This window comes from Schistocerca cancellata, chromosome 1 (genome assembly GCF_023864275.1).
Source record: "Schistocerca cancellata isolate TAMUIC-IGC-003103 chromosome 1, iqSchCanc2.1, whole genome shotgun sequence".
Classification (NCBI taxonomy): Eukaryota; Metazoa; Arthropoda; class Insecta; order Orthoptera; family Acrididae; genus Schistocerca; species Schistocerca cancellata.
The window spans coordinates 315,637,894-315,665,356 of NC_064626.1; the positions used below are offsets into that span (position 1 = coordinate 315,637,894).

Below are 27,463 nucleotides of genomic sequence, written 5' to 3' on the forward strand. Positions count from 1 at the left end.
TTAACCACTGTAGTAGTAAATGATCTTGAGAGCAGTTGTAAAATTCTCTAGGACCTCCTTAAACAGTATCTTGGCCATTGTCCACATCTGTAAACACTTATTTCCCACCACACAATATTCATGTTTATTCAGTTTTCTGGAACATGTCAGAGTAAGATTGTTACAAGAGTGAGGCATATCAACAATCCTCTCTCATACACGACACTGATGCTGCAAAGGAAATCTATGTTGCTTGGTACGGAGGGGTATAAAATGGAAAAGAAAATGTACTTTATTTGAGAGTTTATTTTCACTTATAATTTGCAGCTGAGACTCAGGCTAACATTAGTGATTCCAACTTTGTGTATGTTCTCTATTATTCAAAAAACAACAAATAGTGTTTGAAAGAACAGAAAAAACAGGTGTGTAACACTGTCTCTTTCCAAGTGTCCACATTTCAACTACAAATTAAAACAAGTAATATCACAATATAATTACATTCATATTCCAGAAATGATATACAAGTCACAGAGGTAATTATTTTCACAACACAAATCTCAAGCTAACTGTATAATTAATAAATATTTTACATACAGTAATCATTTCTGTTTTGCTCTATATGTGTGTACATCATGTACATCTAAAAGTGCATGTAACTGTCACAATGAGGCTCCTGTGTACTACAGATCTGTTATGTGCCTATCAGATAAGTTTAACAATTGTGGGGAAACATTTTGTGGTCATGGGAAGCTACACTAAACATTAGTATCACATTCAATAGCTACTATTATTCAATATGAATATTCAAAAGACTGTCTCTCTGACACACATACAAGTGATACTAAAATATTTTATGAAGTGCTCATAGCTCAAAGTGTAAGGTGAAGGTACAGTATAAAGGTAGGAACTGATGGAAGGCATTATATTCATCAATCTTATTCTGTGGAGGAAACGCAGCTGTATCTTGAGAAGGCACCAATGAGGTGATTCATTAGAAAATGAGTAGAAATATTTACCTTCAATTGTCAGGAAGAACATCAGTCAGAAGAATATAAAATATTTGGTACAATTTCCTTCAAGTTTAAATTAAAACATAATGCATGAATCAGTCTTCCGAAGTTTGTGAGCTACATTATAATTACAGATGATTGTATGGTTGCAGGTATTCTTTATAAGGTAGAGCTACACTTTCAAGTAATTTATCCACCCCATCAACTTTTTGCCACTCATAATCTCATTACATAAATCTGATGAAAGTCTTATATACACAGTGGTTAACACAGTCCAGTCTATCATTTTCATCCACAGCACCTTTGTCTACATATATTTACAGCCTTCACTAGCCCCAGTGCAGCTGACTTCTTTACCTTCAGCAGGCAGTAACATTGAATTAGCAACTGCTACTGCCGAACTGTTGTGTCTGCATCAAGGAGGGCCAGTACCCACAGCTGAAGTCTCATTCCCATGGTGATCACTATCCACTCCACCAGCTTTAACAAGCCTGCAACAGACAAAATGAAAGAGTTTTAAGAGATTGTAGAGTTTTTATATTGCTATTCAGAGAGTTGCATCATATTGCAATTAGGTTACAAAGCTCAGCTCTAGTTTTGGACAAAAACATATTGAACAGTAGTTCTAAAATCAACAAAACTGAGAAAAGCCATCCACTCACATGGCTGACACATACTGTAGACCCTGCATGAGGGGGCAAAATAGTATACTAACAAGTAATTTGAAACTTATTGGAACTGTGTGTGTGTATTTCAATAATTTACAGGAGAATTATAATTTCCTTATACAGTATATTGTCTATTAAGCCACATAAAAATTGAAGCAGCAGGAAAATTTGAGACTGTTCCCAAGTTCTTTATGTCAGAATTTTATTAAATTTAGGTAGGAGCTGGTCAAGACCTTTGAAGGAATCGCATGAGTATTCACTTGGAAGGGTTTAGGGAAAATATACAGAAAAAGCTCAATGCAACTAGGTAAGCACGAAATTGCTTCCTTCCAAATAATATTCCTAATTTTGCTCAGTCAGAAACAGCCATCTTCTCCAGCTTGTCTTCCATCTTACTGTAAGAATAATATGAGACTAATTTATTTTCAAATAGCTTTACAAACTGCTTCATCATACCCAATTTAGCATTGTCAGTGATTAGAGAAAGCATTTTCAGAAGAGCATTATGACATCTTTTCCCCTCAAAGAAGACAAAATTAACTATCAGACCTGGTTATATTCAAAATACCTGTCAACATTTAATATCTCTGTATTACCTACAAGTACCACAAATCTTTCACCTCATCATTGTTTTCGTCTATTTTCAACACACACTGCTCTTCTTCCATTCATCTTTAACAATGTGATTTTTTTACAGTTAACATAGAGACTCGTTTATTTTACAAAGCTCTCAGTTTTGATGAGAATTTACACAACCATTTCATCATTTGTTGGTATGTTAGCTTAGATGTATCTTGCTGTCAACAAAAGCTACCAGAACATTAACTGTTAAGATCCAAAAGAACAACACAATAATATTAATATGTCCTTTAGTTAGCTAACAGCTGAAGTTTTTTTCACTTTGTACACAATTTGAACACAAACTTCTGTCAATAATATGGTACTTTAGTCAGCAATTTATAATTACTCTTGGGGAATCACTCGAGATTAATGAAGATCTTTAGAAGTGAGTATTTAACACTGTAATAAAAATATTACTACTTTAAACTAGAGAAAAATGAACAATTTGTTACCAAGAGCAAGAAATAAAAATGTAAGGGTTAAGTAGCTGAGAAGTCTGGTCTCACGTAAATTGGTTTGATTTTCTCTGGATTTTTACAGTTAAAAATTACTGATGGCAACAAACCATAGGTAAAAATTAAAAACTTTTGTTTATATTAACTACCTCTTCACAGGAAATGAGCCAGTAAACTTAATAACTATACTCCCTGTGTAAATAAGGCACCTACCTTTACCGCAAATGCTGTTTCATAGCCACCTTTGGATTGCATCTGGTTCTGTATTGCCTGTAAATGGGAGTTTGCAATGTCTGCATCTCCTGAACCAATGTGGCATGTGTGCTGGAAGTTTGTAGGTTCTCCAATCATGGACCTGTCAATTCTTTGTCTTGTCCTCCGTTGTTGCCTCTTCCGCTGCAAGGAAAGGAAACGTTAGTTTATAAGTTTGTAATTTCTGCACAGCACTACCTGACGATCTACAGCTGATATCTATGTAGCAGGTATATTACTTTGCTTGTAACATAAGCAGTGCTGTTACTTTGCTCACTGACTATGGACTACCATCCAAGTTACATCTGTCTAACACATATGCTCCTCAGGCAAGAATATGGGGGAAAAACTGGACACGTATGAGCTGGACTCTCACCCTTAATCACGTATATACTTTGGAGTAAAGGAGAAAGAGTGGTCTCTATTACTCCAAAGTATACTCATGTTAAAAAACCACCAGAACACTTTGAACAACTAGTGATAGGAAATTCACATTCATGGAACAAGTACATTAGGGCATTCTACAGAAACTAATAGCATTTCAGTCGTTGCAGTTTGGAAATGTCCTGTTGCCTAGTAGGCACTGATAACTTCTTCCATGCATGATAACATAAGGTGTTAATAGTGTCCTGTCAAAGCCAACCATGTGGCATTCTGAAGTTCATTTGTGATGCTTGGCATTGGGTCACAGCACAGCACCAATCGCTTCACCATATCCCATACATTTGCAATTGGTGACAAGTCTGGTGGGCCAGGACAAAAGTCTGACATCCTGTGACACCAAAAATGCAGCTACAGGTCGTACTGGATTTTGTTGCTGAAAAATAGAATCTGGAATGTTGTGCAGAAGGGGTATGGCCACAGGTCACAGGATGTTATTCATGTAGGTCACATGGCCCTGGACAGGCACCAACTACAATTTTTGGTTGTACACAATAGCACCCCACACCAAAAGGCCTGGACTTGGCACTGTGTGTCTTGTGCAAATGCAGTCACTTTGATGCCGGTCCCCCTGCCTGGGGCAAACCAAAATGCGGCCATCATTTTTTAACAGAACAGAACCTGAATTTGTGTGAAAATCATATCTAATGCCATTCTTGTCCCCAATGACATTGTTCCATACACCATTGCCATCTAGCATGTTTCTGCACATTCGTCAAAGGCAAGCAAAGAAGTGGACAATGTGCACGTAACTCATGCGCAAACAGCAATAGATTGTCATCCCTCATTTTCTCAGTCTACAGCCTTCAGTGAACCATTCTGCACACACCCATTGCACTGCTGGAACACTTTGCCCTACACGAATAGAAATTTCCCAGATGGATGCATCACATTCTATCATGACAAAGCGCTCTCTTTCAAAATCACTGATGCGATGATACTGTTAACATACATGTCCATGAGGCATCCTGCACGTCTGCTAAATTCGCATTTATCTGTTACCTATGGTTTATAATGGTAACAAGAGCCACATGCACATTTTACCCATAGGTGGTGTTGCACCATGATATCTATGTTCACTCTGAACATGTGGGCCAACATGGTTCAAATGCTACTCATTTATGCAGAACATATTAATTTACATATCCTGCGAATATGAACATCCTATCTCTAGTCGTTCAACCTATTCTGTCTATTCTGAACTTACATTCTACCGAAACTTTCCCAGAAAATTAATAATGGAGGGGAGAAAGAAATGCTTTTTCGGACGATAGTATGCGATAGCCAGGAAGCATTTCCAATATTATTTAGATTAAAAGACTATTCAGAAAATATTAATTTGAGACGAATTCAATATTTCTATGAAACTTAGTAGGCGTAAATACTAATACTTAGAAATTCATAATTAGTGCCAAAGATGTGAAGTAATTTATGCAGCCATAACAACAGTGACTATAGTAAATTCACTTTTTTGTAAAAAAAGTGTGCAGTGCCTTGCATATCTGCTTCCATACAGCTTGCTTAGGATATTTATTACCAATTTTATGAACATTGTTAATGAAGCAATGGAAACAATTAGGTTGCATCTATTCATGGGTAAAGGAGGGACGACCAAGAGCAGCGGTGTTCGCTTAGAGTTGGCAGTGCTAACAGAAAGAACACCACATGAAGTAACAACAAATATAAACATGGGATGTATGATGAATGTAGCCATTAGAGCAATGTGTTGAAATGTGGTATTAATGGGCTATGGCAGTAGATAACTGATGTTAAGTGCCTTTGCTAACAGCATGACATCACCTGTAGCGCCCCTCGTTGACTTGTGACCCATCTCAGATGGAGCCTAGGGAACTGCAGAACGGTGGCCTGGTCAAATGAGTTCCAATTTCAGTTGGTACGAGCTTGTGGTAGGGTTTGAGTGTGGCACTCACAAAGCCACAGAACCAAGTTGTCAGCAAGGCACTGTGCAAGCTGGTGGTGTCTCCCCAATGGCATGGGCTATGTTTACATTGAACAGACTAGGTCCTCTCGTCCAGCTGAACTGTTCGCTGACAAACTGGTTATGTTCAGCTACTTTGAGACTGTTTGCAGCCATTCATAGACTTCGTGTACTCAAACAACAATGGAATTTTTATGGATGACATTGTGCCATGTCACTGGGCCACAATTGCTCGCAGCTGGTATTTGACGACCAATCTGAACAATTTGAGTAAATAATCCCCCAGATTGCTCAACATGAATTCCATCTAACATTTATAGGACATAATTGAGAGATCAGTTCACACACAAACTCCTGTACCAGCATTCTTTTTGCAATTATGGATAGCTATGGACGCAGCATGGCTCAGTATGTCTACAGGGGACTTTCAATGACTTGTGTGCATGCCAAGCCGAGTTACGGCACTAAGCCATGCAGAAGGAGATTTGACACGCTATTAGGAGGTATCCCAGAACTCCTGTTACATCAGTGTAAAACTTAACAAAAACGTAACTGCAATAGGAAGAGACCACTGGACTGTCTGGATAGTTGGGTGGATGGAACAGTAATTTGTAGCTTAATTCCAACATTGACTATAGAAATGGTAAAAATATGACGTGGTGCATCGTCCTGGTGGAATCCTGCTCTGCCTTAGGCCACACCCAATTTTAATTTTGCTCGAGTTGAATGTTCACCATCCAGAATGAAGAGCTGGACTATTAACCAAAAATTCATTCAGTAATTCACATACCTGTGAAGAAACTATGACTGTATCTTGATTGTAAACATGAATTACAAAAGGGGTTAATTTTTCAGTATATTTGTTGCAAAATTTACCATGAAATCCCCCTGCTGCTGACAAATGATCAATGACAAAGAATTTCATGCCTATTTGGTATCTAGTAGTATGTGGGGTGAAGAAAATTGTTAAAGACTGAATGGTCACAACAATACTTTAGTACCTAGGTTTAGGCAGATATTATGGACTACTATCAAGCCACTATCTGTTTCTCTTTAACGAATCCACTTTCACAAATTATGGTGCAATAAACCATCAATGGAAGACGGCTAGGACACCATGGTCCTGAGGAATGGCCCCCATGGTCATCAATTTAGTACCATTAGATTTCTTTTTGGAGTGAAATTACAATTAAATCAATAACATTAACTGCTGATAGGCGTTGAAATACATCAATGGGGACAGTTGAAAATGTGTGCCCTGACCGGGAATCAAACCCGGGATCTCCTGCTTACATGGCAGACGCTCTATCCATCTGAGCCACCGAGGATAGTGCGACTGCAGGGATTTATCGCCGACGCGCTCCCCACGAGACCCACATTCTCAACTTATAGTCCACACACTACATTCGTAGTGCCCCTGCCATTATACCAATTACTCGCAGCGGACAATCCACCAAGTCCCGTAAGAGTTCAGGCGATTCGTGTGCATCTGCACTAAAGGAGGTCATCAGCTGGTTAGCTTTAACAATATGAAGGAGAGATTTCTTTAGAATTGTATTTACATCTCCAAATCCACAATCTTAGGTGACTTCTTGAATTTTGTTGCTCCACGATGCCATTAACTTTACATCATCATCCACAGGTCATTTCAAAGACGCACTGAATTGTGCATTCATAAAAATGAGCACTTGTTTTTAACACTTCATTTAAGTGAACATTCTGCCACCAGAAACCATTGCAGCAAGATTCTGGCCTTGTGTAACGTCCAGTTATCCAACTCTAATATGCTATATCCCTGTGGTAGACACGAACCTTCAAGAGATGCAGATGGTCCACAATAATGTTCATGTAGCACAAAGCGGTCTTGGTGCCTTCAGTTACAGCCGCAGGTCCTATTAAACTGAATCCCCCCCCCCCCCCCCCAGCACAATATGCTATCGACCTGTACCTGAGGTGTAGTCCCCATTTTGAGCAGCCATTTGCCTGGAGGGCTATGTATCCAGGCACAACTATCAACCTGGTGTATCAAGACAGGTTATTTAGTCCTCAAGGTGCTATGTTTCGATTTTTTTTACCATCTAATGGCAGTGCCCACTGCAATCATAACGGACTGTCACTGGATCAGTGAGGGGGGTGGGAGGGGGGACAGGTAGGGAGAGAGGTAGGGAGAGAGGTAGGGGGGGGGGGGAGAGAGAGAGAGAGAGAGAGAGAGAGAGAGAGAGAGAGGCCTATCCAGCTTTACTGAGCAGATAATCCTTTGACCTTCACTTTCTGTGATGAGGCATGGATGTCCAACATCTTGTTGCCTACTTATGGTTTCAGTGCCCTTCACTCACTTTCAGTAGACTCTAAGGACAGGTAGCATGGAACCAACAGATCACCTTCGCTGCTTCCTAGATGCTCGTTCCGTGGCTTCGGGCCGTTTCGTCAAAGTACATTATGTCTACATCTACATCAATACTCCACAAGCCACCATACAGTGCGTGGAAGGAGGAAACCTCTACCACTACTTGTCATTTACCCTCCTGTTCCACTTGTAAATAGAGCAAGGGAAAAATGACTGACTGTACGCCTCCATATGAGCCCTAATTTCTCGTCTATCTCTGTAGTCCTTATGTGCAGTGTGTGTTGGCAGCAATAGAATCATTCAGCAGCCAGCTTCAAATGCCAGTCCTCTAAGTAAGGATCCCAAACACTAGAGCAGTACTCAATAATACGTCACACCGGCATCCTATATTCCGTCTCCGTTACAGGTGAACCACTCTTTCCTAAAATTCTCCCAATAAACCGAAGTTGACCATTTGCCTTCCTTATCACAGATTTCCGCCCCACAAACCATGAACCTTGCCGTTCATGGGGAGGCTTGCATGCCTCAGCGATACAGATAGCCATACTGCAGGTGCAACCATAACTAAGGGATATCTGTTGAGAGGCCAGACAAATGTGTGGTTCCTGAAGAGGGGCAGCAGCCTTTTCAGTAGTTGCAGGGGCAACAGTCTGGATGATTGACTGATCTGGCCTTGTAACATTAACCAAAACGGCCTTGCTGCAATGGTACTGCGAATGGCTGAAAGCAAGGGGGGAAACTACAGCCGTAATTTTCCTGAAGGTATGCAGCTTTACTGTATGGTTAAATGATGATGATATCCTCTTGAATAAAATATTCCAGGGTAAAATAGTCCCCCCATTCGGATTTCCAGGTGGAAACTACTCATGACATCATTGTCTGGAGAAAGAAAACAGGTGTTCTACAGATTGGAGCATTGAATGTCAGATCCTTCATCGGGCAGATTAAAAAATTTAAAAAAGAAAATGGACAGGTTAAAGCTAGATATAGTGGGAGTTAGGGAAGTTTGGTGGCAGGAGGAACAAGACTTCTGTCCAGGTGAATAGAGGGTTATAAAAACAAAATCAAATGGGGGTAATGTAGGAGTAGGTTTAATAATGAATGAAAAAAATAGGAGCATGGGTAAGCTACTATGAACAGATTAGTGAAAACATTATTGTAGCCAAGATAGACACGAAGCCCGCACATACCACAGTAGTACAAGTTTATATGCCAACTAGTTCCCCACATGATGAAGAGACTGAATAAATGTATGACGTGACTAAAGAAATTATTCAGATAGTTAAGGCAAACGAAAATTTAATAGTCATGGGGGACTGGAATACCAAAGTAGGGAAAGGAAGAGGAGGAAGAGTAGTAGGTGAATATGGACTGGGATAAGGACTGAAAGAGGAAGCCACCTGGCAGAATTTTGCACAGAGCTAACACTTTGTTTAAGAATCATGAAAGAAGGTTGTATACATGGAAGAGGCCTGGAGACACTGGACGATTTCAGACAGATTATATAATGGTAAGACAGATTTAAATTTTAAGTTATTTCCAGGGAAAGATGTGGATTGACCACAATTTATTGGTTATGAACTGTAGATTAAAACTGAAGAAACTGCAAAAAGATAGGAATTTAAGGAGATGGGACCGGGATAAACTGAAAGAACCTGAGGTTGTAGAGTGTTTCAGAGTGTACATTAGGAAACAATAGACATGAACAGGGAAATGAAATACATTAGAAGAAGAATGGGTAGTTTTGAGAGATGAGATAGTGAAGGAAGCAGAGGATCAAGTAGGTAAAAAGAAGAGGGCTAGTAGAAACCTCTGGGTAACAGAAGAGATATTTAATTTAATAGAGGAAAGGAGAAAATATAAAATTGCGGTAAATGAAGAAGGCGAAAAGGAATAGAAACATATTAAAAATGAGTGACAGGAAGTGCAAAATAGGTAAGGAAGGGTGGCTAGAGGACAAATGTAAGGAGGTACAGGCATATATCACTAGGGGTAAGATAGATGCAGCACACAGGAAAATGTAGAGACCTTTGGAGAAAAGAGAACCACCTGTATGAATATCAAGAGCTCAGATGGAAAACTAGTCCTAAGCAAAGACAGGAAAGCAGAAAGATGGAAGGAGCGTGTGGAGGGTCTATACAAGGGCGATGTACTTACGGGCAACATTATGGAAATGGAAGAGGATGTAGATGAAGATGAAATGGAGATATGATACTGCATGAAGAACTTGACACAGCACTGCAACACCTAGGTCAAAGAAAGGCCCCAGGAATAGACAACTTTCCGTTAGAGCTACTGATGGCCTTCGGAGAACCAGTCCTGACAAAAAACTACCATCTGGTGATCAAGATGTACGAGACACGCGAAATACCCTTGGACTTCAAGAAGAATGTAATAATTCCAATCCCAAAGAAAGCAGGTGTAGACAGGTGTGAAAATTACCAAACTATCAGTTTGGTAAATTTAACGGCTGCAAAATACTAACACGAATTCTTTACGGACAAATGGAAAAACTGGTGATGCCAAAATCGCGGAAGATCAGTTTGGATTCCGTAGAAATGTTGGAACACATAAGGTAATACTGACCCTATAACTTATCTTAGAAAATAAATTAAGGAAAGGCAAACCTACATTTCTAGCATTTATAGATGTTTCCAGAATGAGATTTTCACTCTGCAGCAGAGTGTGCACTGATATGAAACTTCCTGGCAGATTAAAACTGTGTGCCCGACCGAGACTTGCACTCGGGACCTTTGCCTTTCGCAGGCAAGTGCTCTACCATCTGAGCTACCGAAGCATGCCTCATGCCCGGTGCAATGGTCCCAAGTTCGAGTCTCCGTCGGGCACACAGTTTTCATCTGCCAGGAAGTTTCATTTATAGATGTTGACTGGAATACTCTCTTTAAAATTCTGAAGGTGGCAGGTGTTAAATACAGGAAATGAAAAGCTATTTACAATTCATCCAGAAACCAGATTGCAGTTATAATAGTAGAGGGGCATAAAAAGGGAAGCCGTGGTTGAGAAGGGACAGAGTTGAAGCCTATGCACAATGTTATTCAATCTGTATATTGAACAAGCAACAAAGGAAACAAAAGAAAAATTTGGAGCAGGAATTAAAATCCATGGAGAATAAATAGTAAACTGAGATTTGCCAATGACGTAACTGTCGCAGACAGCAAAGGACCTGGAAGAGCAGTTTAACAGAATGGACAGTGTCTTGAAAGGAGGATGTAAGATGAACAACAACAAAGCAAATTAATGATAATGGAAAGTAGTCGAATGAAGTCAGGTGGTGCTGAGGGGATTAGATTAGGAAATGAGACAAAGTAGATGAGTTTTGCTATTTTGGGAGCAAAATAACACATGATGGTCGAAGTAGAGGGGATATAAAATGTAGACTGGCTATGGTAAGGAAAGTCTTTCTAAAGAAGAAAAATTTGTTAACATCGATTTAAATCTCAGGAAGTCTTTTCTGGAAGTATTTGTATGTAGTATAGCCATTTATGAAAGTGAAACATGGACAATGAATAGTTTAGACAAAGAGAATAGAAGCTTTCGAAATGTGGTGCTACACAAGAACGTTGAAGATTAGGTGGTTAGAACACGTATCTAATGAGGAGGTACTGAATAGAATTGGGGAAGAGGAAATTTTGGCACAACCTGACTACAAGAAGGGACCAGTTGGTAGGACACATTTGGAGGCATCAAGGGATCACCAATTTAGTACTGGAGGGTATCATGGAGGGTAAAAATAGTAGAGGTAGACCAAGAGATGAATACACTAAGCAGATTCAGAAGGATGTAAGTTGCAATAGTTACTCTGAGATGAAGAAGCTTGCACAGGAGAGAGTAGCATCAAACCAGTATCTGGACTGAAGACAAAAAAAAAAAAAAAAAAAAAAAAAAAAAAAAAAAAAAAAAAAAAAAAAAATCACAGATTTCACATGCTCGCTCCACCTCATATTGCTTTGCAACGATATGCCCAGATATTTAAACAACTTGATGGTGTCACGTTGGACACTAGGAATACTGTATCTAAATATTAAGGTTTGTTCTCACCGTCGAGGACAACATACTGGGTTCATTAATTTAAGATACCTTTGAGCCACCTATGTATCTGAGAACTTATTCCATAAGCTCGTACCTTCATTAACAGCATGCTGTGTCTAACACTTTCCAGAAATGTCTGCGAAATATCCTTCAGTGGGTGCTATAAGCTGTGTTAGTGGACTTCTCCATTCGCTGGAGTAATTTCAAATTTTTCTTTGCTCTGTTTATGGTTTTGCAGACAGGAGAAGTAAGGGATACGAAATAGAAACTATTTAAACTTCCAGTCAAATGACCACATCTGGCACTAATTTGTATTGTTCTATACACAACATGCAAAATTTGTAATGGGAAAATGTTTTCAATGAAATGCAGTGCTTACAGCACCCACTGAAGGATATTTCGCAGACATTCCAGAGTGAGTCCAGAATGTCAGAAAAAGAAAGCCTGTACCTTGCAAAAGGTGGGGTAGAAGATTTTATTTTTTTAACTCTTTCATATTGTTGGAAAGGTTAGAAAACCAAGTTTTGCCAACAAAATTTCTCTTGGGAAAACTTTCTGCAGTCAAAGAAACTTTGAAAATTTCGGACTTTTTTCAGTTTTTTCAAACTATCTCAGTTTCATTTGCTTCTATCGCTTTGACGTCTATTTTCTTTTTTAAAGAGTACAAAATTCTGTACAAATTTGATTCTTACCACTTTTTTCTACTCCCAGTATCAAAGGCGCTACAGCTTGGCAAAAAATACCAATTTTTCAAATTTCGAGCAAAGTGGCAAATTACCCAATTTTTGAACACTTATTTCAGTTTCTATTTGTGAGGTATAAACATATTACTCATCATGTTATTCATTGGAATTTACCATCTCACTCTGCTGCAGGGCCAGGACAAACAGCATTATATTCAGTAACTACCAACACATTCACGTCGGATTGCGTGAAGTTTGTGTGTGTTACAATATGTAATATGATTGCATGCAGGTGCCGTACATTTTCTACAGTTGATTGACGTTAATGATCAGTTATAAGAAAAAGTATGTAGGAATTGTTCTTTAGCGGACAAAAGCGTATTTATTCTTTGGCGGGCGGAAGGCGATTATCTCTGGTGACTGTTCACAGCGCGCTGACAGCTATTAGCACACAACAATAAGGGTCCTACAGTTTGGAGTCGGTTCCATTCAGTATATGTTGTGGTGCTGAAAATGAGTATGTCTGACATGAATTTGTGTTTCATTTGCGAAAAAACTGTGGTGAGTGGTGGACGCAATGTGAAAAAGAAAGGACTGAGCACACTTATCGATTGTAGTGCTAAACGCAGGGAGTCTGCTCACACCCGTTTTTGAAAACATTCAGTGAAGTGATGGTGCATGAAGCATGCTACGAGAGGTACATTAATGAGAGAATGATAGCAGCTAGCCTTCGACATCCTCAAAAACCAATAGGTGTGCTACGTCGGTCGCAGGAAAAAGGTCAGTTCAATTTCAAAGAGAAATGCTTCTTATGTGCAAAAGGGGATTCTGATGACTTTTTAACACAGCAGTTAAGATTGCCATATGCCAAACGAAATTTTGTTTACAAAGTAATGAAACTGGAAGTGCAATCGACAGTATTAGAGCAGCCTAAACGACGTGGTGAGGAATTTGGTCAACAAGTGATAGAGCGGATTCAAAATGTAAATGATTTGGCTGCTGCAGATGGGTGGTACCACAGATTTTGCTACAGAAAGTTCTTCCACCGTGTTTCAGCTACTGGACAGAAACGAGGTTACCGACCTGCAACACAAGTAGATGAAGGCATGGAGGCTATATTTGCCTACCTGGAAACCAATACGAAAGAATGTCAGTTTTCTATGGACAAATACCCACATCACCTCGTCCTGATATTCGAACTGTCAAGAACTTTTCCAGAAATATGGTGATGATGTGGTGATAGCTGAAACAGCTTCAAAGCCAGCAGTCGTTATGTTTCAAGAATGTTGGGCACCAACTACTCAATGAAAATTGGTACACCAAAAGAAATTCAGATAATCAGCAAGAAAGACTACGAATCGTCAAAGCAGCTGCAAATATCATATTAGACGATATAAGATCAGTAGTGTAAGATGTAAAACAGTACCCTCCCTCTGATAATTTTTGATGTGATGTAGAGTCTGTCATACCAGAATCTGTAAGATTGCTCTTTGAAACTATAATTTTGAAACACAAGCGGTCTCCCACCTACACAAGATGCTGCACAACATCATTCGTTGCGGACTTACCAACAAGTCCAAAGTTGGATGGGAAACTTGAAACCTCCTGAGAAATGGGGCTGGAACCACAGTGACCACGGTCCAATACCCGTTAAGATCCAGCACCTGAAGCACTTCTTCACATTGTTTCATGCTCATGCAAGCTGAACTGTGGCGGAGCGTGCAGAAAAGCGGGTTTGAAATGTTCTTCAATTTGAAAGAAATGTGTTTGGGTCAACTGTGAAAACGTGCCAAAATTTTTATATGAAGACAGTGAAGATGTTACGGAGGATGTTGAGGAAACCGCTGACGAAATCGACGAACTTGCTGAGGTTGACTCACTGTTTAAAGAAGAGGTCAATCTGGGATCAATTCTATGTACAGACCCTGAATCCGTAACTTAAGGTATTTCTGGTGACACTGAGGAACCTGGCCCATCAAAACGTTGGAAGTGATGCTCATATCTGTCTCAAGTGCGCTGAAGTGCGATATTACAAGTATTACACACCCAGAACTGTCAACATTTTTTAGTAACTGACAATGCATTTTAATTGTAATAAAGCTACTTATTTTTAATGTCAACTGTGTGGCTTTTATATACAAGAATAGTTACCTACCTAATTAGGTTGCCTATTGCAGCTAATAATAGTTCAGTTTCCTGAGAGAATTTATTTTCTCTCTCTCTCTCTCTCTCTCTCTCTCTCTCTCTCTCTCTCTCTCTCTGTCTGTCTGTCTGTCTGTCTGTGTGTGTGTGTGTGTGTGTGTGTGTGTGTGTGTGTGTGTGTGTGTGTGTGTGTGTGTTTGTTAATGACGTATTTTTATATTTATAGTTTTACAAATACCAGGACTGAGGTGGCCCATAGTGAACTTCAGGTAGTGATGTAAGAATCACAACAGTTGGGTGCCCAGCAATCATGTTGCATACACATACACAGAAATTGAATACCTGAAAGTGAGGCGATAAATTCCAACATATAACATGATGTATAATGTATTTATACTACACGAACAGAATCTGAAAAAAATAGTGTTCAAAAATAAGGTATCTTGCGACTATGCTCAAAATTTGAAAAATTGATACTTTTTGAGGCGCTGTAGCGCCTTAGATATTGGGAGTAGAAAAAATGGCAGGAATCAAATTTGTAGAGAATTTTGTGCTCTTTAAAAAAGAAAACAGACGTTAAAGCGATAGGAGCAAATGAAATAGATATTTTGAAAAACTGAAAAATGTCCGAAATTTTCGAAGTTTTTTGACTGCAGAAAGTTTTCCCAAGCTTAATTTTGTTGGCAAAACTCTGTTTTCTAATCTTTCCAACCATATGAACGAGTTGAAAAAATAAACTCTTATACCCCACCTTTTGCAAGGTAAATCTGCTATTTGACTGCACTAAATCTCTTTTTCATAGAAACTACTCGCAGGTAAAGTGGGACTATCTCGAAGTAATATTTTCTTTTAGCTTAATACAGATAACGAATTAGAGAAGGTTTCAAGTTCGTCCTCTTATAGGCAAGGCAGCGGCCGCGAACGGTACCCACCTGTTGCGCAGCCGGCTGGTTTATGCAGCAGGAGAACCATTGCACCCACATCTCCCCCGCCATGTTGCCAGACTGGTAGCCAGACATTGAACACAATTTACCTGCAACAGAACAGATTACGTCAACATGGCAACAACGCAGCTCTTCAGCACAATTGCATCAGTCAAGCCTCGAGCCATTCTTATGCGACAAAGTGGAGAAGGAAGATTAGGATTTAACGTCCAGAACTGCACAGTATCTGAATGGAGAAGCGAGACGCAGCGAGTTAATTGCGGTCTTTTCAAATGATCGGTTCGGGCATTTAGTTCATTCAGTAGACACTCCAGGAGCTAATACCTTCCCAAAGCTTAATTTTCTAAACGTCTTGTATTTTGCATGTAAGTAGTCATTAGTGTAGAACCCAAGTTTTCGTCCTTAAGAATGCTGTGCTTACTTGAGAGCCTCCAGTTTTATCTGCACATATTTTTCCAGAATGTCTCACAACGAACAGTACTCAAGCTTTTCTTGTAGACGTTAAATTCCCTACCGTTTCCACTGGGTGGAATTCTTTTTACGCCAGATACTTACCAAAATGCAGAGCTTGAAAGGGCAAATTTCTTAAGTGCATTTTTAGCACTATAATTTTACAACTTTTTTTTTAAGAGTGAAATTGTACATGCATCTAACGGTCAACATTTATCAACACCGGGTATCCCCGTCCCTCTGCCCGTGGGATTGTGATTGCAGCTTGGTTTGTAAGCTGTCTGACCGCCTCGGTAGGCGCAAGGCCGGCGGTACCCCCCTCCCTCCCTCGACTTCCCACCATCACTGCTGTTAAGCTGCTGTTGAAATCTCGAGTCTTCTCAGAGTACTGCGGCCCTATGCAGCGATATGGATTCAGTACTTCCATATGCATACCCTAACGAAGAACTTCGTTGAAAATGAACCGATGTGGGATAGTCTGTTCAATATAATTAAATAATTTGTCTTCAGTATTAGTGCAGTAGCGCGGTCGAAACGGTTTCTAGTTAACTCGAACGAGCCTAATAATAATTCCCGCAACCATTGCTACGTTTTTTTTTCTGCACACGTAAATTTGTATGCTCAAAAATCTTGCCGCCCGTAAGAATTTGCCGCCCTGGATCCGGGCTCGTGTGGCCCGCGCATAAATACGGGTTACGATGACTACTACTACTACTACTACTACTACTACTGGCTGCGGTCAGACACAAAGCATTAACAGCCTGAAGTCTTCCAATTTCTGCCAGTTCAGAAGTAACGAGTGCAGCGATCAAGTGATTTACGAACACTAAATTTTACGTTGGTTGATTTTAAATAGTGTTGCAGTGTGCAGATCAAAAAAGCGCCGCAAAGGAGAGGAACAATGCACAGGAAGTATGTTTTGTGGATAGTTAGCTTTCTTATCTGAGGAGGAGTTTTAGATAGCACATACGATTAACCATGAATTCCTTCGGCATTCATTATAACACACACACACACACACACACACACACACACACACACACATAAGATCATTCATTTTTAAAAAATAAAACTGTTTCAAGAAAAGTCTCATTCTACAGTTTACATATGTGGTGATAATGTGGGAAAAGGGAGGGGGAGATGCAATAGACAGCGGGACGGGGGGGGGGGGGGTTTACTATCTAATTTCTGATTGCACTCAGGGCTAATAGGGTTCGGAACCAGTGGTCTAGCAGGAAGCAGGCGGGGGTTATCGTGTAGCAGCATCATTTCATTGCGATCTTCCTGGTCGTTCTTCGATTGTGTCTACAATACGTCTCCGTGTTAGCAAATTTTATCAGTGACGGTTACACACCGCGGGAAGCAATGTGTAGTACACCACATCGTCGCTGTTCCACCAGATGCAAGACGTTATCTTTTGCGAAAGTGCGCATGTCTTTGTAAGGGTTGTTGCTGCTTTGTTTGGTCTCAACCATTCCCTTCTATTCCTGATGTTAGCCATAAAGACGCTATTTCTCGTCACCAGAAACGATACACGATGGGAATGGCGGGTGGCGTACACGAACCACCCGATGACGAGGAAGCGGAGATGAACGTACGACCACCCGCTAATTTGTTGTGGTTTTGACCTAGAACATGCGGTACCGATACACCCAATTTCTTAACCTTCCTATCGCATGCAAATGTCGCACGTGGTGCAATGATCAAAGCTCATCACATTTGCCAGTTCTCGAGTACACTGACGTGGATTAATGCGTTTAAATCATCATCAAACACCAAAGGTATTCCTAAACGTGGATAGTTACTGAAGTCAAACCAAGACAACCATTTTCTTGTAGTGCTCTGTCCACTGGCACTGTCTCCACAGAGGTCGCAAATGCTTCTGGCTCCTACTGCTGCTGTAACCCCTCTATTGAACTCTAACAGAAGAATATGTCTGAAATGTCCCGATTTCTCCACACTCCAATGTAGGAGACAATCTGAGTAGCCGTCTTAGATTGTTCGGAGATAATGCTGTCGTTTATCGTCTAGTAAAGTCATCAGAAAATCAAAACAAATTGCAAAAGAATTTAGGAAAGATCTGTATGGTGCGACAATAAGCAACTGAATTTAAATAATGTGAAGTGTTAGGTCATCCATATGATTGCTGAAAGGAATAACGTTTGACAAGGTCAGAGTACTTTTTGTCACAGGAGATAAGGGGGAGAAAGTAGAGAAAAAAGTGGAAAGTGTCAAAACTTGGTTTCCCACTAGAGCGCGCAGCGCAGGCGCAGCGCTCGTCCGTCTCCGCACTACGAGATGGCGCTGCCATAAAGACGGACCAAATTCTGCTTCCGCCGATCCGCGAATTAATATGTAACGCAGTCAATGAGATTGCTGCTAACGTAGAACCTTTTCTCCTCTCGGATCACACTCGCGCAGTGATACCTGAACGCGCGAGGTATAACGAGTGTACAGACCACCTATTAGTCAGTCTGCATTTATCTGCACCTGTCTGCATTAGTCTGTACCAGTCTATAGTCAAGTTTTAGTTTGCGCCTAATAAGATTATCATATACACAGCCATGAAGAGAAATGAATAGACACTTTGTCAAGTATCAGAGATATGTGAGAATAAGATTAGCGTACCAAGACCAAAGGAACTTCAAATTGTCAATTGTAAATAGCATCCAGAATCAAGTTAAGCAGTTTTTATGCTTGTTATTATTTTAATAAATGTGTGTGAAAATTAATGAAGTTCTGTTTAAAATTGGTCACCGTCAATCTGCTACTCTAAGTGTGCAAGTGCGTCTGACCTAACGGCAGAAGATAAACACCGACAAGTCGGATAATCTGATGGTGTGTGTGTACCGAAGGTCTTACAGTACGCACACCACACTTAGCACACGTTCTCTAGGTCACGAAGAAACCACCTACAGACAGCAAACTAAAGCTTCATAAAATTCGGACCTTTTGTAAAGTCCATTGTATCTGTAGTAATTCGTCTAGAGTGGGGTCTAAGGAAAGCAAGGAAGGTTCACCGTGTTGACCATAGTGTTACATCGAATTTATATACTAGTTGCTTAAAAGCAAAGAACTTGAGGACAAACGTACTCCGCTGATTTTGAGATTACGTACGCGTTGGCATGCCCACTGTAAACACGCTCCTTGCAGCGGCGACTGCTAAGCGTCACACATGTGCTTAGGCGACTAGCACACAAATGGCCTTCAGGCAGCCTTCTGCGCATAGTGTTCTATGATATCATCCTTCCGGTGTCTCGGGCGAGGGCCGAACGCGTGTGCGTGGTGCTATTTCTTCGTAAGAGTAACAGCAGGTTACCGCCCCACCATCGTGCAATCCGACTGGCATTTTCCCATGGGTACTTCCCTTCCCCCCGTATAATTTATTCACTTTTGATTCTTGAACAGTATATTTGTTGTTACTAGCAGGAATTTATTGTAGGACAAAGGGGTCTTCCTATCATTCCTACTGCCGAGAAAGTATGCTTCTCTGTCCGTTTTCTGTTTCTTCTCCTGCTATAGCGCCCCAAATACCCACCATTTCTCGATTTTTATCTCACTTTACATACTGAACTACCGTGAAATATCCTAATGTATTTTCACCTTCTGCTCGAAACGTCAGCATGTCGACGTACACTACTGTTGTCGCTTCCATTCTAATGAGAATAATCTCGCTTGCATAGGACTTCAGTCTCGTCCACTCCCAAAAGACGAGTCAGGTATCTAAATAATGTTCCAATTCTCTCGGTGGTAGTATACAAAAAACCCCTTCCCATAACAAGTCATTGTTTCACTGTTAGGAACACCAATAGCCGACGAAATCTAACTCAGAATTAATAAATAATGATTTATTTATCCTTCTGTTCAGATTCCGTCCTTGGTGAATAAAAGAATACTGAATGAAAATTTGTAAAATTCAATTTTTTTCACCTCTATAACGCACTAAATGTTCCGGTGTAATTATATTAAATAGGAAACAATGGCAAATGTGATTTATTCAATACCTGTTTTCCACGTCTGATTGGACTATACGCCCTACTCGTTCCAATTGACTCATGGTGAGGAGATCCTCAAGGTTGTAGAACATGTTAGCAAAGAAGCATACGCAATACATATTTACCTTTCCAAAGTCCCATGGTCTTAATGGATGTCGGTAAGTCACAAAATATTAAACATTTTCATGTAAAAGGAAGTAAATTTCTCACAGAACTTAAATGTACTATACACCGAGGCACTGTACACTGTGGTATTTCTTAGACCATTTTAGTCATACATTATGGAAGAGAAAACCAGTTTACAACACTCAAATTGACCTCATTACTGCACTGCATATGCACGTAAGTCAGATTGTATTTAACTCAATCTGGTTTCCTTGAAATCATGTAGGAGACTGCAGTTTTTGGTGGTGCAGCTGAATCGACATCACACTAAAATTATACGATACTGCAAAAGATTGGACAATGTAAACAAGGCTATACTATCAGTGGATCGGGGTAATACTTACGACTCCTTCCCAGGCGAGCCAATACAGATGGAAGTGAAAACACACATGGTAACTGTTCCTATTAAATTGTGTAAACCAGACTATGATTCATGTAAAGCATAAAGATAATAAATTCTGTAATGCTACTATAAAAAAACCTTTTGTCTTTTGCTTCAATTCTAGACCCTGGTCAAGTATGTATGTATGTATGTATGTATGTATGTGTGCCATTAGCTATCACAGCAACAAATGCTGAAGCACCAATATTAATGCACCATGACTACCGTGTAAAACTACCGGAACATGACTTCGTGGTCGCTGAGAAACATACTTATTCCATCCCCATCCGTTTATGCAGGTATTGTAACAAAGAAAGATGGTCATGGGATACCTGAATCCGTGAAATTCTGGGTCTACATTCGTAGCGTTTCGTAGTTGAAAACAGGACCTCTAACGCAGAGATTCAGACAAATATGGAGTTCCAGATTACCAGCTTTCGAAAAGTTAATGAAAACTCGAGAAGGTTTTATAAATCCCGTGTTTATTTTCACATGCAGTGCTAGTCTCTACGAAAATCCACGACGCAAGCAAGCTATAGTTTCAGCTTTGCCACTTTCAAGGATTTTGACTTTGATGCTATTTACACTGGCAGAAATGCTCCAAGAGGAAGTGCATTTAACAGGGAGGAGCGACAAATAGCGCCGCTTAGTTGCGAACTTCTGGTGTTCAAACATGACTTGGATCTACAGAAACGAAACTTCGAGAGTGCACGCTTTGTGCTAGTTAATACTTGAGCCAATTGGTCATTGACGATTTTCCTGTGGTTGCTGAATACACTGTGCCAACCGATACCATATTGGATATCGTACAGGCTAGGACATTGAAGAATGATACTACTTGGTATGCAAATAACGTACATAAATCAATATTTTTTTAGAAATTTGTTACATAATGCGAGGTTGTCACGTCTTACAGTGTGCGACGATCTAGCCCATGGCTAACATTATGAAGAGGGGTTTCTACTTACAGCTGCTTTAATTAAGTAAGTGTCAGACGGGTATGTACTCATAGGAAATGACTCTGAAGGTAAATTTGGTCCATTCTTACTACAGCTGTCTTTGGATCTCCGAGCGTCTTCGCATTTGGAGCGAGTTCCGTACGATGGCCATTCCCACAGTGTCGAGGCGTACTTTTTTTAAACGATCGTGCGGCATCTGTGGCCAACATTTTCCATCATACAAAGCCACTAACCAACACATGTGATCACATATGAGCCGACAGGAGGTTTTGCCCATCAAGAAGATTCATCCTCAAAGAACTGCGGCTGGACGTACCAGTGAAGTTCTTTGCTTTATAAACGATAACGATCCTATATGATAGGATGAGGATGATGTGGACATATCGAATATTCCTAACATTATCCAAATAGATAACTAAGTGACTGCAATGCCAATCATAAATATAAAGGAACAGGTTCAAAGTCCTTTAGACAAGAAGAGAATAGAAGCTTTCGAAATGTGGAGCTACAGAAGAATGCTGAAGATTAGATGGGTAGATCACATAACTAATGAGGAGGTATTGAACAGAATTGGAGAGAAGAAAAATTTGTGGCACAACTTGACAAGAAGAAGGGATCGGTTGGTAGGGCATACTCTGAGGCATCAAGGGATCACCAATTTAGTACTGGAGGGCAGCGTGGGGGGTAAAAATCGTAGAGGGAGACTAAGAGATGAATACACTAAACAGATTCAGAAGCATGTAGGTTGTAGTAGGTACTGGGAGATGATGAAGCTTGTACAGGATAGAGTAACATGGAGAGCTGCATCAAACCAGTCTCTGGACTGAAGACGACAACAAAGTTATGTAAAACGTTTTATTTATTCAATTTTATAAAAATATTTTATAAAGAAACATTAAATAAACTTCGATGTGCTATGTTAATTTAATAATTTCTAACTTTAAAGCTGCAAAATATCTTGCGTCACACCAGGGGAGGGGGGATCACCTGTGGGGAGGAGAAGGAAGAGATCCAAAAATCATGAAATTCGTGTGACGGAACTTATAGACGGCCCCTTGGATGTGAACTATTTGTAGATTTTGAGTTCATCTTTTCGGCATTTCATGTAAATTTGTATATGATAATCATTTTTTCTTATTCACTTCTTAGGCTTAGCCTGAAAAGCTTGCTTACAGTAATTAGTATAGTTCCGTATGGTTCTTCAGTCTACCCATGCTGATTTACACTGAAGCGTCAAAGAAACTGGTGAAGGCATTCAATAGAATACAGGACTGCGGTCGGCAACTCCTATATGCTCTCAAAAAGTTTCGGAACATATTTCCACAGGATTTGAAACGCCAGCTCGTGCAAGCACTCGTTCTACCGAACCTCCACTATTGTGATGTGATTCAGCAAGGCACGAGTAGTGAAAACAAAAGACGGCTAGAGCTAACCATGAATGCCTGTGTGCTTTACACCTGCAACATTCGCCGATATTATCATGTTAGTGCTTCATACTCCGAGCTAGGGTGGCTGCGGCCGGACAAATTGCGTGACTACCACACTATGTCTACTTCACAGACTCCTCGTCGCGCAAGCACCCCAGTACCTTGCTTCAGAGATTAAAAACCTGTCATGCCATCATAATCTAAACACGAGGTCACTTATTTGGTATCCTAACTGTGCCCACTCACAAAACAAAAACTTTTGCTAACTCCTTCTCAGTTGCCGCTGTCCGCCTCTGGAACAAACTGCCCCTTACCTTGCGCAAAATTCAATCTCCTGCTGCTTTTAAGAAGAAGTTGAAGCATTTCCTACTATCATCTTCATAAAGTTCTCCACAAAATTAATGTACCAGGCCAATCCTCTCATCTGTCAAATAGCAAAGCTAGCGTCTCCTATCTTGCTCCTGAGATGCCTTCCTCTTCATCTATCTCTATTAGCCACGCAATCTTCTTTTCCTTTATATTTCCTTAATTATGTTTCATCATGTCTCTCTATTCTTCTCCTCCCTTCACCATGAGTCTCCCTCATACTCCCTGCTGCCAGCACTCCTATCTAAAATTTGTCTCTTCAATAATGTATAATTATAACAGTACTTATGATCTACGAATATAAACTCTATATGTATGTATTTCTAATTGTTTATTTCACTTTTTGCACTAGATGTAGTTTAACATGCCTACTAAAACGTATGAATGTAAAATAAGTAGAATGCCTGGTTAGATGTAAGAGGGCCTGATGGCCCTAATCTTGCCAGGTTAAATAAATCAATAAATAAATAAATAAATAAGAAGTGTGTGGCGCGGTTGTTAGATCGGTTACTGCTGCTACAATGTCAGGTTATCATGATTTAAGTGAGTTTAACATCGTTTTACAGTCGGCGCACGAGCGATGGGACACAGCATCTCCGAGGTAGCGAGAAGTGAGAATTTTCCAGAACGACCATTTCACGAGCGTACCGTGAACATCAGGAATCCGGTAAAACATCAAATATCCGACATCGCTGCGGCCGGAAAAAGACCCTACAAGAACGGGACCAATGACGACTGAAGAGAATGGTTCAACGTAACAAGAGTGCAACCCTTCCGCAAATTGCTGCAGATTTCAATGCTGGGCCATCAACAAGTGTCAGCGTGCGAACAATTTAACGAAACATTATCGATATGGGATTTCGGAACCGAAGGCCCACTAGTGTACCCTTGACTGCACGACACAAACCTTTACACCTCGCCTTTGCTCGTCAACGCCGACACTGCACTGTTTATGACTGGAGACATGTTGCCTGGTCGGGCGAGTCTCATTTTAAATTGTATCGAGCGGATGGACGTGTATGGGTATAGAGACAACCTCATGAATCCACGGAGCCTGCATTTCAGCAGGGGACTGTTCAAGCTGGTGGAGGCTCTGAAATGGTGTGGGGCGTGAGCAGTGATATGGGACCCCTGATACGTCTAGATACGACTGACAGGTGACACTGAAGCATCCTGTCTGATCACCTGCATCCATTTATGTTCATTGTGCATTCCGACGGACTTGGCCAATTCCAGCAGGACAATGCGACACCCCCCCACACATCTAGAGTTGTTACAGAGTGACTCCAGGAACACTTCTACGTTTGAACACTTCCGCTGGCCACCAAACTCCCCAGACATGAGCATTATTGAGCATATCTAGGATGATTTTGAACATGCTGTTCAGGCGAGATCTCCACCCGTTTGTACTCTTACGGATTTATGGACAGCTCTGCAGAATTCATGATGTCATTTCCCTCCAGTACTACTACAGACATAAGTCGAGTCCATCGCCACGTCGTATTGCGGCCCTTCTGCGTTCTTGCGGGGGCCCTACACGATATTAGGCAGGTATACCAGTTTCTTTAGCCCTTCAGTGTACGATAGGAATATTTACCTGTACGAGGTAAGTTTCATTTTACTGTATTTTTTTTTACAATGAGTATTCTGAAGATATGGTCTTCCGATTTTATTCTTTCTTGCGGATGTTCAATTAGGGACAATTAGGGACAATTCATAACTATTCTCATTTCTCTATTGCTCTTTCGATCTTCCATACATTACAACCGGAAGTAACGATGTTTTGTAAAACTTCAGCAGTGTTCCATTTCTAATTTCCTCTTTGTTACTTTCGCCTGAGAGATATGCTGAACTAAGTGAATGAACTATCTTACGCTGCAGATCAATTTAATCTCGGTGTTTCACGAATATTTTACACGCCTTACTTGCTCTACTTCTTTTCCTCTCTCTCTCTCTCTCTCTCTCTCTCTCTCTCTCTCTCTCTCTTTCTTTCTTTCTTTCTCTCTCTCTTTACCTATTAATTTGCAAATACTAGCTATAACGTTGTTTGGATTTTATTAAGATAAAAGAATAAAATGGTGTCACATTCATCCACTCTAAAAGGATTTCATTTATCCTAACATTAAAACTCTCGGTATGAACAACATCCATTACTTTTCGATGCAACTGAGATACACCGATAGATATGGAAAGTGTTATACTATGGCCACCTACTTGAACACGAAGAAACTGACGCTGGAGTATTGCCATGTCCGTGGAATATTTATGTTAAATTTTCATCCCTATGGAAGGGTATTTTTCAGTATAAAAAAAGGATGCACTACAGATGAACACATGCTGCATCTACATGAAAGCTGGCTTTTCACCGATTTTGAGAAAGGTCGAATCACTGGCATGCGAGCATCAACAAATAGATCACCAGGACGACAAAATGGTTATAGTCGAGTGAATGCTGAACAAGAGGTAAGGTGATGGACCCAGGAAAATAGTGTGGCAAGAAAAGTAAGCACAGGTCCTTCCAGAAGGGCTACAAGACGAGAATGTCGTAGCATTGTTCATTACAGAGTATCGCTACGAAGCCGTCGAGAACACACTTTTTTGAAACTCTGTTGAGATCTCAAGTTGTCATGTGTCGTTTTCCGCCGAAACGCGCCGCAGAAAGCAGAAAAAATCCTCTGGGTGTAGGACTAGTCGAGTGCGACACTAAGTACCATCTGTTTTCGGTATGTGGCAGTCAGGTAGACGCTCGAGTTTCCAAAAAGGACCTGGTGAAGGGTCACGGGGAACAGCGAGTCTCGACGCCCACAATTCTCCAGTTCCTGGGCTCATTGTGTGTGTAGCTATTGCTTACAATGAAAGCTATTTGTTAACTGTTGTAATGAGGCTGAATGCTCGCTAGTTCTGTGGCAAGAATGGTTGTCATACCCTTCATGCCCGGCGTACCAAATGGCGTATTCGAACAGGATAATACAAGACCCCATACTGCAGTTCACACCACAGACGCCCTTAGGAATGTACGGATCCTCGAATGGTCTGCCTGGTTCCCTGATTTGCCATCCATGCGGCGTGTATGGGGTGCGATGGGAAGACATCCTTTCATTATAGCCAGCTACCTTCAGGAACTGGCAAGTGTTATAGGCATAGCAATAAATTAATCACGGTGACATACGCAAGCTGTCTGCTTGCATGCGAAAATGAATTCAAGAGGATACTCGCTGACAGGAGGGTCGCCCCTTACGACGACGACTTCTGAACGGAATGAAACTGTGATACCCGTTATGTGATACACATCTCTACAAGTTTGATAAATATTGGGTTAGTGCTTCACGGTGTAATAATTTGAGGTGCTGAGAACCGTAAGGACCTAAAGCACACCATCGTCGATTTTGAGACTGTAGCATTTATGCATGCTGACATCTGATGACCTTAGGGTGAACCTGCTTTATCAGTTCTTTACCCTAAAGCCGTATAAATGAACATCTGCGAAAAGCTGTCGCACCGATGATATTCACTTACATAAGTGCCCAAATCAAAAATTTTCATTGTGTAGGAACACTCACAGCCTATAGTGACGCCCATTTCTTCATTGAAGCTGGAAGCTGTAGAAGGAACGCCCCATCATGACCTCACGTTCCAGAAGCTTGCAAAATGGTCGGTGAGGATACCAGAATCCTTGAGAGTTACCGACAGAAATACCCAACTAGAAGTTAGTGTTTGTGGTAAAAACATACATTTCGCAAATTTTACAATGGTGAAGTTTCCAGAAGGTCGTCATGAACTGTTTTTTAAAGTAACATCCTTCAATGGAGTCTTGGGAGGTCACCAGTTTTTTCAAGTCATATCGAGGGAGGCCACAAGTTTTAATTTCTCCACAGTTTGTAGATGCTTGTAGAATCAGGTATCCAAATACGTAGACAGAAGGCAAATATCAGCGTTGAAACACGGAGACTTAACGGAAGAACTAGATCAAACATGAAATACACAGAATTAAGGAAACAACTAGATTTGAAGCCTAAATTCAGACAGTTTTATCTCGACCTGAAGGCATGGAATGTAATTAAAATGATGATAACAAAGACCGCGAAGTGTTGCAATAGGTAGTAATTGCGTGTATGGTGCATTTAGTACCTGTTCATTAAGTTATGATTTTGTATGTATTGTACAGTAAGTTAACCGGGGACCTAGAAA

General features: G+C 40.5%; 1 protein-coding gene across 1 annotated transcript in view; it reads right to left on the reverse strand.

Annotated features, from left to right (window-relative positions):
• Positions 1–267: 267 nt before the first annotated feature.
• The window catches only part of LOC126172915 (CDC42 small effector protein homolog), a 181,399-nt gene continuing 154,203 nt past the window's right edge, over positions 268–27,463 (reverse strand). Inside the window, exons 2-4 of the mRNA XM_049920916.1 lie at positions 15,520–15,620; positions 2,947–3,129; positions 268–1,480 (exon numbers count right to left, since the gene is read on the reverse strand). Coding sequence (XP_049776873.1) covers positions 1,472–1,480; positions 2,947–3,129; positions 15,520–15,606 — 279 coding nt within the window. The 5' untranslated portion in view covers positions 15,607–15,620 and the 3' untranslated portion in view covers positions 268–1,471. The remainder of the gene's footprint in view (positions 1,481–2,946; positions 3,130–15,519; positions 15,621–27,463) is intronic.